Below are 18,156 nucleotides of genomic sequence, written 5' to 3' on the forward strand. Positions count from 1 at the left end.
GGAATGTGCAGCCTGGACTGGAGGTGGAAGCAGATTCAAGAGTATGTTTCAAAAGGCAATTGGATAAATCCTTGAAAACAAAAAGTTTGGAGGGTTGTGGGAAAAGGCAAGGGTGTGGATCTGATTGGATGGCTCTTTCAAAGAGCTGGCAGAGGTGCAGTGGGCCAAATGGCCACCTTTGTGCTGTTTGTTTCAATGATTCAGTAAATCTGATCATTGTTGGGGACATCACCAAGGACAAAATCATCATGAAGCTGTTGGATTCATATAAAAATCCCAACCGGTTTACTAATGCCCTTTGAAGATTGAAACATGCAGTTGTTTCACAATCTGGCCTTCTGTGGTGCTGACCCCACACCAACTTTCCATAATTATGAATTGTTGGATAAGAAAGCTCCCTTTAACATTACTGATCATTCTTGTGGACACTGATCCTGAACACTCAAGGAACTACCCTGGCAGGCTGTTGAACGAATACCTCACATCTGCCTTCACCCCAGAGAATGAGGTAGATGTGGAACTCAGGGAGAGAGACTGTGATGATCTTGAGCAAATTGTCATAGGGAGTGATTGGAGGTGTTGGCAGGTTTAAAAGTGAACAAATCTCCAGGTCCAGATGAATTATGTCCAAAGGTGCTGTGGGAGGTGAGGGAGGAGATTGGAGGGGCTCTAACCTAAATTTTTAATTCCTCTCTGGCCACGGGGGAGGTGCCAGAGGACTGGAGAACAGAGAATAGTGGTGTGGTGAGATAACCACTGTAGTTATGTGTACTGCAGTAGGGGGATGTATGCCTGTACCTGTAATACAGGTTCCTCTGGTCAGCCCCTGCCGGCTAGCTCCGCCCACAGGGAGCTTATGTATAAATGTATGAGAGCTGCTCAGACCCTTAGTCTACTGTTGCAGATGGAGGGACAACATCGTACAGCAATAAAGCCTCTATTGTACTAGTCTCTCGGCTTTGAGTATAATTGTTAGCGCCACAAGTGGTCCCACTATTACTGGGAGGTTGTAGAGATAAGCTAGAGAACTACAGACCAGTGAGTCTCACGTCAGTGATAGGGAAAGTATTGGAGAGAATTCTGAAGGAAGAATCTATCTCCGCTTTGAGAGGCAAGGTTTGGTCAGGAATAGTCATCACGGCTTTGTCAGAGGGAGGTCGTTCCTAACAAATTTGCTTGAATTTTTTGAGCATGTGGCCAGGTGTGTAGATGAGGGGAGTGCAGTTGATGTAGTTTATATGGATTTCAGCAAAGCCTTTGGCAAGATCCCACATGGGAGACTTATAAAGAAGGCAAATGCCCCTGGGAGAGGGGAACCTGATAAGGTGGATTCAAAATTGGCTTATTTGTAGGAAAAAGACGGTGATGACAGATGGCTGCTTTAGTGACTGGAAGCCAGTGACCAGTGGCGTACCACAGGGATCTGTGCTGGGTCCCCTATTATTTTTAATTTATATGAACAGCATAGATGATTATGTGGGGGGTAGGATCAATAAGTTTATGAATGACACAAAGATTGGCTGGGTGATTAACACTGGAGTTGAGTGTCTTGGGTTACAGGAAGATACAGACGGGATGGTCAAATGGGCAGATAATTGTCAGATGGAATTTAACCCTGAAAAGTGTGAAGTGATCCACATTGGAAGGAGTAATTGGACAAGGAAATATTCAATGAATGGCTTGACACTGGGAAGCTCCGAAGAACAAAGGGACCTTGGTGTGTTTGTCCATAGATCTCTGGAAGGCAAAAGGGCAGGTTAATAGGGGAAACGCGGTGGTGCAGGGGCTGCACAGTGGCACAGTGGTTAGCACTGTTGACTCACAGCACTAGGGACCCGGGTTCGATTCTGACCTTGGGTGGCTGTGTGGTTTGTACTTTTGCCCCGTGTCTGTGTTGCATGAATAGGGCGGGGATTGTGCCTAGGTGGGGTGGTCGTTCGAAGGATCGGTGCAGACTCGATGGGCTGAATGGCTTCCTTCTGCACTGTAGAAATTCTATGGTTCTTTGAACAAAGGCATATGGGATACTTGCCTTCACCAATCAAGGCATAGATTACAAATATAAGGAAGTCACTTGGAATTGTATACAACTTTGGTGAGGCCACAGCTGGAGCACTGTGTGCAATTCTGGTCGCCACATTATAGGAAGGATGTTATTGGGCACCACGGTAGCATGGTGGTTAGCATCAATGCTTCACAGCTCCAGGGTCCAAGGTTCGATTCCCGGCTGGGTCACTGTCTGTGCGGAGTCTGCACGTCCTCCCCGTGTGTGCGTGGGTTTCCTCCGGGTGCTCCGGTTTCCTCCCATAGTCCAAAGATGTGCGGGTTAGGTGGATTGGCCAGGCTAAATTGCCCTTAGTGTCCTAAAAAAAAATAATGTTAATGGGGGTTGTTGTGTTACTGGTATAGGGTGGATACGTGGGCTTGAGTGGAGTGATCATTGCTCGGCACAGCATTGAGGGCCGAAGGGCCTGTTCTGTGCTGTACTGTTCTAAAGATGTGATTGCACTGGAGGGGGTGCAGAGGAGATTCACCAGAATGTTGCCTGGGATGGGATATTTCAGTTATGAAGTGAGATTGAATAGGTGTGGGTGTTTTTTGCTGGAGCAGAGAAGACTGAGGGGTGACCTGATTGAGGTGTGCAAGATTATGAGGGGCATGGACAAGGTGGATAGGGAGCAGCTGTTCCCCTTAGTTGGAGAGTCAGTTACGAGGGGACACAAGTTCAAGGCGAGGGACAGGAGGTTTGGGGGGGGGGGGGGCTGTGAGGAAAAATCTTTTCTCCCAGAGGGTGGTGAGGGTCTGGAACGCACTGCCTGGGAGGGTGGTAGAGGTGGGCTGCCTCACATCCTTTAAACAGTACCTGGATGAGCACTTGGCACGTCATAACATTCAAGGCTGTGGGTCAAGTGCTGGCAAATGGGATTAGGTGGGCAGGTCAGACGTCTACTCGTTGACAATAAGCGATTATTATTATTATTCTGTGAAAACTTTCTGAAGAATTCTACCTTTATCATTTCAGATTCGTCGAGTTTCCCGGGACCATCATTCACCTGGACATCAGAACAATGTTCTTAAAGGTTTCAATGATCCTCCTGTGAATGGCTGTGATCTTTCCTGTTGCCATTTGGATTCTCCGCTGAAGAACGTTGAATCCCAGTGAGACTCTTTACGTCAGTAGAAGTACGCCCCCCCCCCACCTTTGCTGCGATGAGTGGATTCCTCTCATACCTGGACCCTCGACGGGTTCACTGGGGAGCCACATGGATGGCATTGAACTCGCGGATTCTTCGCACCAAGCCTGTGGAATCGATGCTCGAAGATTCCACTCATCAAGGATCGGGTCACTCTAAACTTGCCCAGGTACTCACCACTGTCGACCTGGTGTCTCTCGGAGTTGGCAGCTGTGTGGGGACTGGCATGTATGTGGTATCAGGTCTGGTGGCCAAGGAGATGGCAGGACCTGGTGTGATTGTATCGTTTATCATCGCAGCAGTGGCCTCCATCTTATCCGGTAAGCGAGTGAATGACTAATTATTTCTGTGTCCTTCCCTAATTTCAAGTGGTGGATTCTCTGACTGGAATGATACTGAGCCCTGTAGATCAGGAAGTTCCACGGTCCGAGTCCTGATTTGTGCTTGTTTGATTTCAGCTGGAGGCAGTTTACAGGAACAGGAGGAGTCATTTAGCCCCTCCACCCTGTTCCACTGTTTGAACAGATCATGGTGGACTTGTCCGTTCAACTCCATTTTTCTGCTGCAACTCTATATTCCTTAATATCCTTAGTGAACAAAAATCTTTCAATCTGAATTTTGAAATTTTTATTGATCCTGATATCCACAGGCTTTTGGCGGAGTGATTTCCAAATTTCCATTCACTTCTGTGTGAAGATCTTCCACCATTTTTACCCGAGTACCCTCACTCTAATTTTAAGGTCCTTCCCCTCTCTCCCTTGTGCTGGACTCTCCCACCAGAGGTAGTAGTTTTTCTCCATCTGCCCTCAAAATACATCAAGCAGCTTGATCAAATCATAGAATCATAGAATTCCTATAGCGCAGACGAAGACCATTTAGCCCATTGTCTGCATCAACGCTACCGAAGCCAATTCCCCACCCTGTCCCTGCACCCCATCCTGAGGGGCTATTGATCACGGCCAATCCACCTAACCTGCACATCTTTGGACTGTGGGAGGAAACCGGAGGAAACCCACGCAGACACAGGGAGAACGTGCAGACTCCGCACAGTCACCCGAGGCCGGAATTGAACCCGGGTCTCTGGCGCTGTGGGGCAGCAGTGCTAACCACTGTGCCACCGTGCTGCCCATCACGCCTCAATTTCCTAAACCCAAAAGAATACAAGACTCCCTGGGGTTTGGTCTCTGGGATTTGGTCTCACAGGTAGGTTACTGAGACTGGAGAAACAGTGTCTCATCCCTTCCTTACGGAGGTTGAATCATTTGCCTGATCTTCAGGCAATACTTTCACACCAGGTTTTACTGTCACATCAGGTATTATTGAAGTTCTTGGCCGGGATTCTCCCCTGCCTGGCAGGGCGGGGGGTCCCAGCGTGTTGGAGTGGCGTGAACCACTCCAGCGTCGGGCCGCCCCAAAGGTGCGGAAGTCTCCACACCTTTAGGGGCCAAGCCCTCACATTGAGGGGCTAGGCCCGCGCTGGAGTGGTTCCCGCTCCACCGGCTGGTGTGAACGGCCTTTGGTGCCACGCCAGCCGGGGCCGAAAGGACTTCGCCGGCCGGCGTAAGTCCGCGCATGCGCCGGAGCATCAGCGGCTGGTGACGTCATCCCGGCGCATGCCCAGGGGAGGGGTTCTCTTCATGGTGAAGACCATGGCGAAGGCGGAAGAAAAAGAGTGCCCCCACGGCACAGGCCCGCCCGCCCGCCGATCGGTGGGCCCTGATTGCGGGTCCGGCCACCGTGGGGGCACCCCCCCGGGGTCAGATCGCCCCGCGCTCCCCCCAGGACCCCGGCACCCGCCCGCGCCGCCTGCTCCCGCCGGTAAGGTAGATGGTTTAATCCATGCCGGCGGGAGAGGCTTGTCAGCGGCGGGACTTCGGCCCATCGTGGGCCGGAGAATCGGCACGGGGGGCCCGCCGACCGGTGCGGCGCGATTCCCGCCCCCGCCGAATCTCGGGTGGCGGAGAATTTGGGACATGGCAGGGGTGGGATTGACGCCGGCCCCGTGCGATTCTCCGATCCGGCGGGGGGGTCGGAGAATCCCGCCCCAGATTACACCATAGGACTGCAATTTGCACTTGTCCATGAGACTCCTGTTTGGTGCTGGTGGGAGCACCGTTGTCTATGTAGAGCCCAGTTAAAGTGACATTATGTGTAATTCTCCCAGATTTCTACAGTGTCAGGTTCTGACCGAAACCTGACGTGTCGCTCTCCAGCTGCTGAGCCTCTTTAACAAAAAAATCAATGGGTGTGGATTATGCTCAGTGGGCGTGGTTTATGCTCTCATTCTGGCGGGGCAGGATGTTTCGAAATAGTGCCCAATCGGCAAAAAAGAAACCAGCCTCACTCCCCTCAGCGCATCCCCCTCCCCCACCCCCAGGCCCAGCCACCATAAGCACAGCACACTGGTTCTCAATCTTCCCTCCACAAGCAACAGCATCGGGGACTCCTCCACAACAAACATAATGCAAACTCTGCTCCCAATGCAACTCCCCAGAGCGCCTGCCCTGGCATTGCCTCCTGGCACAGGTTGGCACTGTGAACTTGGGCAGTGCCTGGGAGTGCGAGGACACTGCATAAGCATGCCCCCCCCCCCCCCCCCCCCCCCCCCCCCCCCCCCCACCCCCGGGATGCAATGGTAAGTGTAGCTCACCGGGGGTGCTCTTTTATCACCCGCGTTTTAAAATCACTATTGTAAACCTCGCCAACGTGACGTCGCATCGATGAGGTTTGAATAGTGAGTGGGAGGGGGTGGGTCATGTGGTGGGGCGGGTGGGGGGGATACGGACTAATTTTATTAAAATGTATGTAAAAGCATGAAAATGAGGTCCTTTCCGTTTGGGCGTGAATCTCGTCACATCACAATCTGGGCCGGGGAAAATCGGGAAACGAGATCTCGCCGGCGAGGATCTCTTTTCCCGGTTTTCCCGAGATTTTGCGCCACATCGTTGTTCCCGCTGACGGCGGGTGCGGCCACAAAATCTCACCCAAGAGGTGGAAGTTGAGACAGAATCGTACACTCAAGGTTTTCACTGCTGAACTGGCTTCTGCTGTGCTGAGTGGGTTATGGTCACTGCTCTCCGCGAGTTCATTTTAATGGCGATTAATCCCGTTAATTATAAAGATCTCAGTTTGATGTACAGGAATGGGTTTCCCTGGAGTCACAGTGATGGAATGGGAATAAACCCAGGACAATTCATTGATCCCTACCCTGATCCCAGTCACTGGACCCTCTTGTTGCTGGACCCCAACCTTGTCTGCTGTCCAAACTTTATCAGATCTGAAACTCGACTACCCATATCCTGTTCACCCATTCTCCCTGCGCTCACATTGGCTTCTAGTCTGCAAACATCTCTGTTTTTACATTTTATTCTCCTATTTAAATCCCCCCATGACATTACCACTCCCGGTCGCAGTAATCTCATCCAGCCCTCCAACTCTCTGAAGTCTCTGTCCACCTCCTTACCTCTTGTGCATCCCCTATGTTCATCACTCCATTATCATGTCTTCATCAGTCCCAATTTTATCCCGTTGTCTAGTCCAGAGACACCAATGTTCTCTTTCTGTGCTATGAAATCCCTATGGGATTATTGATTCACATTACAGTTAAATAGCCCTTTTCCATCCAAATTCTTTTTGATTACTTCACCTGAAGGAAGTGCCTTTTCTGAAGCAGCCCACCCAACTCCCAAACCCTCCTTCTGCTTTCCCAAACTTCTCTCCAAACCGCCCCCCCCCCCCCACCAATTCTAGAATCCTGAATGTGGAAATGGACCCCTTTGCTATGTGAAGTGGTGACTCAGTAACACGCCTGCACCCTCCCCAGCCCACTCTCTTTATTTCATTCAGATTATCTTAACTTGAAAGAGAGAGCCATTCTATTCCAAGACAAAAGTTACTTGCAGCGAATGGAATCTCATCGAACATGACACTGAATGCTTGTTCTTAATCTGATCCACACTACTACACAATGCCAATCTGTCAATGCTCACCCTGTCTAATTAATGTGTTTGTAACATATCCAGTCTAGAAAGCTGAATTATTGATATGAGTCATCTATTCCTTATCCTGAAAGGATTGCTCTGGCTTTTCATTGCCGTGTGACGTTGTACTTGCTACCTTGAGAATCAACAGTGGGCTGGGTTTTCTGTGCCCCTGTTGGGCAGGTATTCAGTGGGCTGGGGCTGGGGGGGGGGGGGGGGGGAGGTGAAGATATAAAATAAGGAGGGTGCCAACACCACCACCTTCCTACCCATCAATGGGCTCACCCCCATAATACGGTAGGTGGGTGGGGGCCAAAATCGGCAGCCTACCTGTCATACTAAAATAAATAATCAAGGGTTAATTGAGTTTGTTAACAAGCCAATTGACCTCGATAATACTCATCCATGCCATAACACTGTTGGGGTGGGCAGTCAGGCAGGAGTGAGCAAGCTGCTTTTCAAAGATCTTTTTCAAAGGATGGGAAGGAGGGATGTACTAACTTCAGGGGGGGGTGCAGTGGGGGGGGGGGGGGGGGGGGTGCCGTTAATGTATTAGTGGGTGCCTCCTAATCATCCCCCCCGCACCCACTCCTTAAACCACTGGTAGGCAATTTAGCCTATGCTCCAATTGGCTGCTGTATTTGCAACACTGATTGCACATGTCAGGTAATTAGTTGACGGTCGCTGCTCTTTGCGATGTTCTGAGATGGTGACTGAGCGACTGTATGAACTGCTGACTGCCTTATCGATCAAACACATTGTCACACGGCACAGAGGAAAAAAAAAGGACCTGTATTTCCATAGCACCTTTCATGAACTGATTATATTGCAAATGAAATTATTTTGAAGTGCGATGTCAGAGACATGGCAGCCAATTTGTGCACAGCAAGATCCCGCATACAACAAAGTGATGATGGTAAGATCCTGTGTTTTTCTTCAGTGATTATGGCGGCATAAATATTGGCCCAGATGAGAGGAATAGTAAACAATGTTGCCGAGGAACTTGGCTCCCGGATGTTTGGGATATTTGGAATGTACATTTGAGAGATGGAGGGCGGGATCTAATGGAAAGGGTTTTGGGCGTGATCCACTGCCCGCGTTGCAGCCGGAAGGCAGTGCGGCGTGGCCGATAGGTGCTGGGAGATCCCTCTTCCGGGATCTATCCGGCTCGCCATGCCTCCTGAGATTTAAAGCGACCTCGCGAGACATCACAATCTAAATCCTGCCCATTGTGGGCGGGATCTCTATTTTGCAAATCTGCATATTAACTAATCTCACTGTAATATGCATTCCCACGATCTACCCAAGGCATTGGGACCTGACCCCCCCTTTCCTTGGAGATATTGGGCGGGTGTGGTTCAGTGCTGACCTCCACAAAGGGGATCAGCTGGAACGGTACTTGTGGGGATTGGGGAACCCCAGGTGCTTTCCCTGTGGGCAGGGTGGCACCCTGGCACTGCTGATGCCACCTGAGCAGCCTGTGGCTGAGCCCAATCTCCAACCTGCGATGGGGATTGGGCCCGGGGGTGCCGTGAATGGCTGCGGGGCAGTGCGGAGGTGTTTTGGGGCTTTGTGGGGGTTCGGGTATCACATCGGGAGGTCCAGTGATCGGGGCACCGAGAGTTCGGCTCGCCATCTTTGAATGACCTGGGTGTTCCTCGCTGAGGCCCCGCATAGGGCCAGAGTCCCGATAGATAGCATGGTGTTTCTCTGCGCTGTGAGTGCTGGGAAACACCCAGCTAAACCTGCTTATTTCAGACTCTTCCCATTTGGCTCAATCAATGTAATTTGTGGCTTTTGTATTCGGGAGTTTTTTCCTGGGTCTGTCAGTGGGTTCCCCACCGCTATCGAACCACACTTAGTCACTTTTTTGGGCCAAGGGGAGTTTCTCACCTATTTTGCCCACACTTAGAATTATTTTCATCACCGAGGAGCTGAAGTCACTGACCAGACCGGCCCCTCCGAGATCGGGCCATCATTTTGAAATGGTGCCCGAATCTCTAAGTGGGCTTGAGGGTACCTCACATCCCCCACCCACAGGTAATGTCACCCCTCCCCCACCATCATGGGCACGAACCCCCACTCACCCCCCCAAGTGATGACACCGTGCTATGGGGTCGCTGAGGGCCCCCCTATTCAGGCCCTCCTGCATCATTGGCCGTGCTACCCTGGCAGCCAGGCACCCTGGTACTGCCACTCTGGCAGTGCTACTGCTGGCTTTAGAGAGCCACCTGACTGTGTCAAGGTGCCTGGATGCCGGGGGAGGACCAGAGGGGTCACCCTGCCCAGTCCCTGACCGGGAGAGCACCTGAGTGCAATTTAACCTGGTCCGTGTTTCTGTGGACCAGTCCTGAATGTGCAGTGCAGTTTCAGCAGAGCAGTTGATGTTTACCTCCCTGTAATTTTTGATGAGTTTGTGTAGAGCAGAACCTGAAATCTTAAAAACAAAAAAGAAATAGGCTGATGCAGCTTGCAACAGGGCTGGCCTAAGGGTTAAATGGTCACGATGACACTGAATCATTCTGAACTTTACGTCCATCCAGCTCTGTTCATCCTCCTTCTTTAACAGATGGTGTCTCTCTGTGTGTGCGTCCATCTTAATTCCTATCTACTGACTCAATATTGCCATGGTAACCCTTGCGCGCACACACAATTCTCTCTCTCTTGAGGTCTTTCTCTGAGCTCTATGCTCCAGCCCTCTGTTATCCCATCACATCTTTGGCTGTCTCTCTCGATGTGAACGATGTGAGAACAGTCGATGGCCCTCGGAAGGTTTAGCTACAAAATGGTTACTTCCTGGAAAGCCACACTGCCGCCTTCTCCTACTCGAACACATTCTATCCCAGGAAGTCAGGCTAGGACACTCCACACCTACCTTTGCCTTCTCTTCCTCATAAACTCCTTCTTCCTTGCAGACTTATCAAAACCCAGCGCGGAGTCACCCAATTCCCACTTGCCCCTCTCTGTTACCCCGTACTGTATTACCTTGAGGGATCTCCACCACGGTTTGCTTTGGCTTCTCTACAGTAGGAAAACCACTAAGGGAAATTTGTAGAGATACTTTTCGTCAACTGGTCACCTATTTGCATTTCGAAGAAGAACTGATGACAGTTGACAGCGATTAACTCTGATCATAGTTTTATGCCTGACACCTTGCCCCAAACCAGATAGCAACAATGAAATAGGCATTGAATTAGAACATAGAACATAGAACATAGAACGATACAGCGCAGTACAGGCCCTTCGGCCCTCGATGTTGCACCGACATGGAAAAAAAAACTAAAGGCCATCTAACCTACACTATGCCCTTATCATCCATATGCTTATCCAATAAATGTTTAAATGCCCTCAATGTTGGCGAGTTCACTACTGTTGCAGGTAGGGCATTCCACGGCCTCACCACTCTTTGCGTAAAAAACCCACCTCTGACCTCTGTCCTATATCTATTACCCCTCAATTTAAGGCTATGTCCCCTCGTGCTAGCCACCTCCATCCGCGGGAGAAGGCTCTCGCTGTCCACCCTATCTATCCCTCTGATCATTTTGTATGCCTCTATTAAGTCACCTCTTAACCTTCTTCTCTCTAACGAAAACAACCTCAAGTCCATCAGCCTTTCCTCATAAGATTTTCCCTCCATACCAGGCAACATCCTGGTAAATCTCCTCTGCACCCGTTCCAAAGCTTCCACGTCCTTCCTATAATGAGGCGACCAGAACTGTACGCAATACTCCAAATGCGGCCGTACCAGAGTTTGGTACAGCTGCATCATGACCTCATGGCTCCGGAACTCAATCCCTCTACCAATAAAGGCCAACACACCATAGGCCTTCTTCACAACCCTATCAACCTGGGTGGCAACTTTCAGGGATCTATGTACATGGACACCGAGATCCCTCTGCTCATCCACACTACCAAGAATTTTACCATTAGCCAAATATTCCGCATTCCTGTTATTCTTTCCAAAGTGAATCACCTCACACTTCTCCACATTAAACTCCATTTGCCACCTCTCAGCCCAGCTCTGCAGCTTATCTATGTCCCTCTGTAACCTGCAACATCCTTCCGCACTGTCTACAACTCCACCGACTTTAGTGTCGTCTGCAAATTTACTCACCCATCCTTCTGCGCCCTCCTCTAGGTCATTTATAAAAATGACAAACAGCAACGGCCCCAGAACAGATCCTTGTGGTACGCCACTCGTAACTGAACTCCATTCTGAACATTTCCCATCAACTACCACTCTCTGTCTTCTTTCAACTAGCCAATTTCTGATCCACATCTCTAAATCACCCTCAATCCCCAGCCTCCGTATTTTCTGCAATAGCCGACCGTGGGGAACCTTATCAAACGCTTTACTGAAGTCCATATACACCACATCAACTGCTCTACCCTCGTCTACCTGTTCAGTCACCTTCTCAAAGAACTCGATAAGGTTTGTGAGGCATGACCTACCCTTCACAAAACCATGCTGACTATCCCTAATCATATTATTCCTATCTAGATGATTATAAATCGTATCTTTTATAATCCTCTCCAAGACTTTACCCACCACAGACGTTAGGCTCACCGGCCTATAGTTACCGGGGTTATCTCTACTCCCCTTCTTGAACAAAGGGACCACATTTGCTATCCTCCAGTCCTCTGGCACTATTCCTGTAGCCAATGATGACCTAAAAATCAAAGCCAAAGGCTCAGCAATCTCTTCCCTGGCTTCCCAGAGAATCCTAGGATAAATCCCATCAGGCCCCGGGGACTTATCTATTTTCACCTTGTCCAGAATTGCCAACACTTCTTCCCTACGCACCTCAATGCCATCTATTCTAATAGCCTGGGTCTCAGCATTCTCCTCCACAATATTATCTTTTTCTTGAGTGAATACTGACGAAAAGTATTCATTTAGTATCTCGCTTATCTCCTCAGCCTCCACACACAACTTCCCACCACTGTCCTTGACTGGCCCTACTCTTACCTTAGTAATTCTTTTATTCCTGACATACCTATAGAAAGCTTTTGGGTTTTCCTTGATCCTACCTGCCAAAGACTTCTCATGTCCCCTCCTTGCTCGTCTCAGCTCTCTCTTTAGATCCTTCCTCGCTTCCTTGTAACTATCAAGCGCCCCAACTGAAACTTCACGCCTCATCTTCACATAGGCCTCCTTCTTCCTCTTAACAAGAGATTCCACTTCTTTGGTAAACCACGGTTCCCTCGCTCGACCCCTTCCTCCCTGCCTGACTGGTACGTACTTATCAAGAACATGCAATAGCTGTTCCTTGAACAAGCTCCACATATCCAGTGTGCCCAACCCTTGCAGCCTACTTCTCCAACCAACACATCCTAAGTCATGTCTAATGGCATCATAATTGCCCTTCCCCCAGCTATAACTCTTGCCCTGCGGGGTATACTTATCCCTTTCCATCACTAACGTAAAGGTCACCGAATTGTGGTCACTGTCTCCAAAGTGTTCACCTACCTCCAGATCTAACACCTGGCCTGGTTCATTACCCAAAACCAAATCCAAAGTGGCCTCACCTCTTGTTGGCCTGTCAACATATTGTGTCAGAAAACCCTCCTGCACACATTGTACAAAGAACGACCCATCCAATGTACTCGAACTATATCTTTTCCAGTCAATATTAGGAAAGTTAAAGTCTCCCATAACAACTACCCTGTTACTTTCGCTCTTTTCCAGAATCATCTTCGCCATCCTTTCCTCTACATCTCTAGAACTATTAGGTGGCCTATAGAAAACTCCCAACAGGGTGACCTCTCCTTTCCTGTTTCTAACCTCAGCCCATACTACCTCGGAAGAAGAGTCCCCATCTTGCATCCTTTCTACCACCGTAATACTGTCCTTGACTAGCAGCGCCACACCTCCCCCTCTTTTGCCCCCTTCTCTGACCTTACTAAAGCACCTAAACCCCGGAACCTGCAACAACCATTCCTGTCCCTGCTCTATCCATGTCTCTGAAATGGCCACAACATCGAAGTCCCAGGTACCAACCCATGCTCCCAGTTCCCCTACCTTATTTCGTATACTCCTGGCATTGAAATAGACACACTTCAAACCACAGACCTGAACACTGCCGCCCTCCTGCGAAGTCAAAACTGTGCTCCTGACCTCTCTACTCTCAATCTCTCGCACCCCAAAACTACAATCCAGGTTCCCATGCCCCTGCTGAATTAGTTTAAACCCCCCCAAAGAGTACTAACAAATCTCCCCCCCAGGATATTGGTGCCCCTCAGGTTCAGATGTAGACCATCCTGTCTATAGAGGTCCCACCTTCCCCAGAAAGAGCCCCAGTTATCCAGAAATCTGAATCCCTCCCGCCTGCACCATCCCTGTAGCCACGTGTTTAATTGCTCTCTCTCCCTATTCCTCATCTCACTATCACGTGGCACGGGCAACAACCCAGAGATAACAACTCTGTTTGTTCTCGCTCTGAGCTTCCATCCTAGCTCCCTAAAGGCCTGCCTGACATCCTTGTCCCCTTTCCTACCTATGTCGTTAGTGCCAATGTGGACTACGACTTGGGGCTGCTCCCCCTCCCCCTTAAGGACCCGGAAAACACGATCCGAGACATCACGTACCCTTGCACCTGGGAGGCAACATACCAAACGTGAGTCTCTCTCGCTCCCACAAAATCTCCTATCTGTGCCCCTGACTATTGAGTCCCCAATTACTAATGTTCTACTCCTTTCCCCCCTTCCCTTCTGAGCAACAGGGACAGACTCCGTGCCAGAGGCCCGTACCCCATGGCTTACCCCTGGTAAGTCGTCCCCCCCACAAGTATCCAAAACGGTATACTTGTTACTCAGGGGAACGACCGCAGGGGGTCCCTGCACTGACTGCTTCTTCCCAATCCCTCTTACAGTTACCCATCTATCTCCAGTCTTTGGTGTAACTACTTCCCTGAAGCTCCTATCTATGACCCCCTCTGCCTCCCGAATGATCCGAAGTTCATCCAGCTCAAGCTCCAGGTCCCTAACACGGTTTTTGAGGAGCTGGAGTTGGGTGCACTTCCCACAGATGAAATCAGCAGGGACACTGACGGCGTCCCTCACCTCAAACATTCTGCAGGAGGAGCATTGTACTGCCTTCCCTGACATCCCCTCTAGATTAAAAAAAAAAAACAAGAAAAAGAAAAAGAACGGAAGAGCTTACCTGATATTACCTCAAACCCTGATCCCGCTGAAAGGTAAGCAAATTTAAAGGCACTCACTCACCTTCACGACAGGCCCCTGCTCCCGCTTCCCAACCACCGTGGGGTGGGGGGGTTGGTTAGAGGAGGAGGTAGGGTGGGAAACACTCACAAAGTGTTTCGGGTTTAACTGTCACTTGCCAACAGCCCCTCCACAAACCACCTTCAACTTAGGCTGACCGCACTGCACGTATGCAAATTTCCCCAGAACAGCTGATCAGTAGCTCTGCTCTGCTGCCCTCTGCTGGTTGCTTGCCTTTATTCAAACTCCTTGGGTCTTCTTCGCAGGTTCACCTTCAACTTAGGCTGACCGCACTGCACGTATGCAAATTTCCCCAGAACAGCTGATCAGTAGCTCTGCTCTGCTGCCCTCTGCAGGGAGAGAGATTGGGAGAGAGAAGGTATGATACTTCCTGTACCATGATCTACTGAGAACACTAGTGCAATTCAGCTCCGGCAGGAGAACATGGAATCATCAGGAACACACCCAGCAAGATCTCCTTGTTATATATCGTGATCTCACCAGACCTATTCCTCACCATTCACTTTCCAGGATTTTGATGGATTAATTTCTATGATTCTGTGATTCTAATCAGGTGAAACTGTTTCCATGGGCAGAAAGGTTGGTATCCAGAGGTCAAAGATTTGATGTAATTTTGGGCAAGAGGGGAATATTCTGAGATATGAGTTTTGATCCAGAAAGGGGATAGAAACAGTTTGAATTGTAACTTTCAAAAAGTGAATTGGATAAATACTTCAAGGAGAAAAATTTGCAGAACTGTAGAAAAAGGGGAGATGAGTGTGCTTCAGTGAACGTTTTTTTGAAGAACATGTCAAGCACAATGGGCCGAATGGACATTGGTCAATAGGGGAGGTCTCCCTATTACAGCCCCCTTCGGGGCTTGTTTAGCAAAGGGTTGGTTTAGCACACTTGGCTAAATCGCTGGTTTTTAAAGCGGACCAAGGCAGGCCAGCAGCACGGTTCAATTCCTGTACCAGCCTCCCCGAACAGGCACAGGAATGTGGCGACTAGGGGCTTTTCACAGTAACTTCATTGAAGCCTACTCGTGACAATAAGCGATTTTCATTTCAGGGATAAATGGGGGGGGGGGGGTCCCTCTATTATAGGGATCCTGGAGGTGGGGGGGTCTCCCTATTACAGGGGTCCCTCGGGGGGTCTCCCTACTACAGGGGTCCCTGGGGGGGTCTCCCTATTGCAGGGGTCCGTGGGCGGTGGGTCTCCCTATTACAGGGGTCCCTCGGGGGGGTCTCCCTATTACAGGGGTCCCTGGGGGGTCTCCCTATTACAGGGGTCCGTGGGCGGTGGGTCTCCCTATTACAGGGGTCCGTGGGGGGTCTCCCTATTACAGGGGTCCCTCGGGGGGTCTCCCTATTACAGGGGTCCCTGGGGGGTCTCCCTATTACAGGGGTCCGTGGGCGGTGGGTCTCCCTATTACAGGGGTCCCTGGGGGGTCTCCCTATTAAAAGGGTCCCTGGGGGGGGGTCTCCCTATTACAGGAGTCCCTTGGGGGGGGTCTCCCTATTACAGGGGTCCCTGGGGGGGAGGGGTCTCTGTATTACAGGGGTCCCTGGGGGAGGTGTCTCCCTATCACAGGGGTACACTGGGGGTCCCCATATTACAGGGATCTGGGGGGGAGGTTTCCTTATTATAGCGATCCGGGGGGGGGGATTCCCCCTATTACAGGGGTCCCGGGTGGGTCAGTTCACCCCTCTATTTGAGGGTGTGGGGGGGTTGGCACTCAGGCAATCCATTGGTGGGGGGAAGGTGCAGCGGATTTGCAGTGCAGGAGGGAATGCCAGCTGCGGGACCCCTCGACTTGGTCGCCCGCTCAAGGTGGCAGCCCAATATCAGGATTCCCCCGAGTATCCGCTCATATTCTTTGCCATGCATATACTTGAACAGCGTGGAACACTGAATTGCATCCTGCTCTCAGACCACAAGGGCATTGTAAAACTAGTGGAATTCAGCTCCGGCAGGAGAACTGGATTCTCCGCTAGCGGGATGCTACGTTTTGCCGGTAGCCCGGGGGTTTCCTGATGGCGTGGGGCTGCCCTCCAATGGGAAACCCCATTGACCAGCCAGCGTAACGGAGAATCCCGCCGGCGTGGTAAAACAAAAATGTGGCGCGGCGGGGCGGAGAAGCCAGCCCATCATTTCCCAGATGGAGAATCTTGGCCATATTTTCAAGAAGCAATTAGGTATAGTTCTCAGGGCTAAGGGGATGAAAGAATATGGGGCGGGGGGTACGGGGAGGTGGGAACAACTTTTGAGTTGGATGATTGGCCATAATCATAATGAATGGCGGAGCGGGCTTGAAGGGCCAAATGGCCTTCTCCTGCTCCTATCTTCCACGTTGCTATACTTCAGATAAGCCTCCTTGATGACCTATTTGAGCCTCTTTGCACGTTCTTGAACTCATCTTTTTCTTGTTCAGGCAGTTTGTTTGAGTTTTAAAGATTGAGAGAAGATTTCTTTGCTGATCAGCAGCATAGTAACCTGACACAGGCAGAGACAGCTGGCCGGCAGACTCGTCAAATTAATTTTGCTGGAATTTACTGTGCAGATTGGGAATTTTATTTGTACCACAATCTCCCTGAACGTTTCTGCACTCCTCTTGTCAATTTCATGAGATTTCTGTCCTAATCCGGCACGACGGACTCCGTTTGCAGTTTAGACAGAGGCCATTCAGCGTATTCTGCCTCTGCTGGCTCCTTGAAACTGACCTTTGAAACTGTGCTGTTTAGCACAGTGGGCTAGAATGCAAAACAAGGCCAGCAGCGCCGGTTCAATTCCCGTTCCAGCCTCCCCGAACAGGCGCTGGAATGTGGCGTCTAGGGGCTTTTCACAGTAGCTTCATTGAAACCTACTTGTGACAATAAGCGATTATTATTATTAATCAAACGCTCCTCTCTCCCCATGACCTTGTACCAATCCTCGACAAATCCCACTGCCATCTTTCACAATAGATTGTTTCATACACAGCTCCTTCCCACTTCCCTTTGCTGGTTTTTAGCCACAGGCAGGAGTTTGTGTGGACACATTCTCTGGAGCCGGGGTTTTCCGCGCAACCTACCAGCTGTTCCGAGGCAGCGGAGATGGCCCGCCATTGGCTAATGGTGGGATATTCTGGCCCTACCGTTATCAATGGGGTTTCCTGTTGAAAGCACCCTTGGCCCCTCGGAAAACCGGGGCGGGGGAGCGCCGTCGGCAGGACAGGAAGAACACGCCAGCATGAACAGCCGGAACGTTCCGGGTGTTTCACTTCTCTGAAACCAGTTAGGTCATTAAGGATGTCTTTAAGAAATGAAGAATTGTATTTATATTGGATTTTTCACACCTTCAGGATGTCCAAGAACAACCCAGATTGAATGGGGTTACGCTTCTCATGTGGGCAAATGCAGCCGTCAAATCATGCACAGCAAGATCCCACAGCAATAAGATAAATGACCAGCGCATCCGTTTTATTCATGTTGATTGATGGATTAAGATTTACACCAGGATAACAGGTAGAACTCATCTACTCTTCTCCTCAGAAGGAGGCAATTCAGGCCATTGAGTCTTTACTGGACCTTGGAAAGAGCCACTTAAGTCCACACCTCAACCCCATCCCCGTAATCCAGTAGCCCAACCAAACCATTTTGCACACTAAGGCCAATTTATCATGGCCGATCCACCTAACCTGCACATCTTTGGACTGTGGGAGGAAACCGGAGCACCCGGAGGAAACCCACATAGACACGGGGAGAACGTGCAGACTCCCC

At 50.2% G+C, this 18,156-nt stretch overlaps 1 protein-coding gene across 1 annotated transcript in view; it reads left to right on the forward strand.

Moving 5' to 3' along the window:
- Nucleotides 1-18,156, forward strand: part of LOC119976172 (probable cationic amino acid transporter) — a 103,679-nt gene that overhangs the window by 20,272 nt on the left and 65,251 nt on the right. Inside the window, exon 2 of the mRNA XM_038816448.1 lies at nucleotides 3,023-3,514. Coding sequence (XP_038672376.1) covers nucleotides 3,211-3,514 — 304 coding nt within the window. The 5' untranslated portion in view covers nucleotides 3,023-3,210. The remainder of the gene's footprint in view (nucleotides 1-3,022; nucleotides 3,515-18,156) is intronic.

Source organism: Scyliorhinus canicula, chromosome 13 (genome assembly GCF_902713615.1).
Source record: "Scyliorhinus canicula chromosome 13, sScyCan1.1, whole genome shotgun sequence".
Lineage (NCBI taxonomy): Eukaryota > Metazoa > Chordata > Chondrichthyes > Carcharhiniformes > Scyliorhinidae > Scyliorhinus > Scyliorhinus canicula.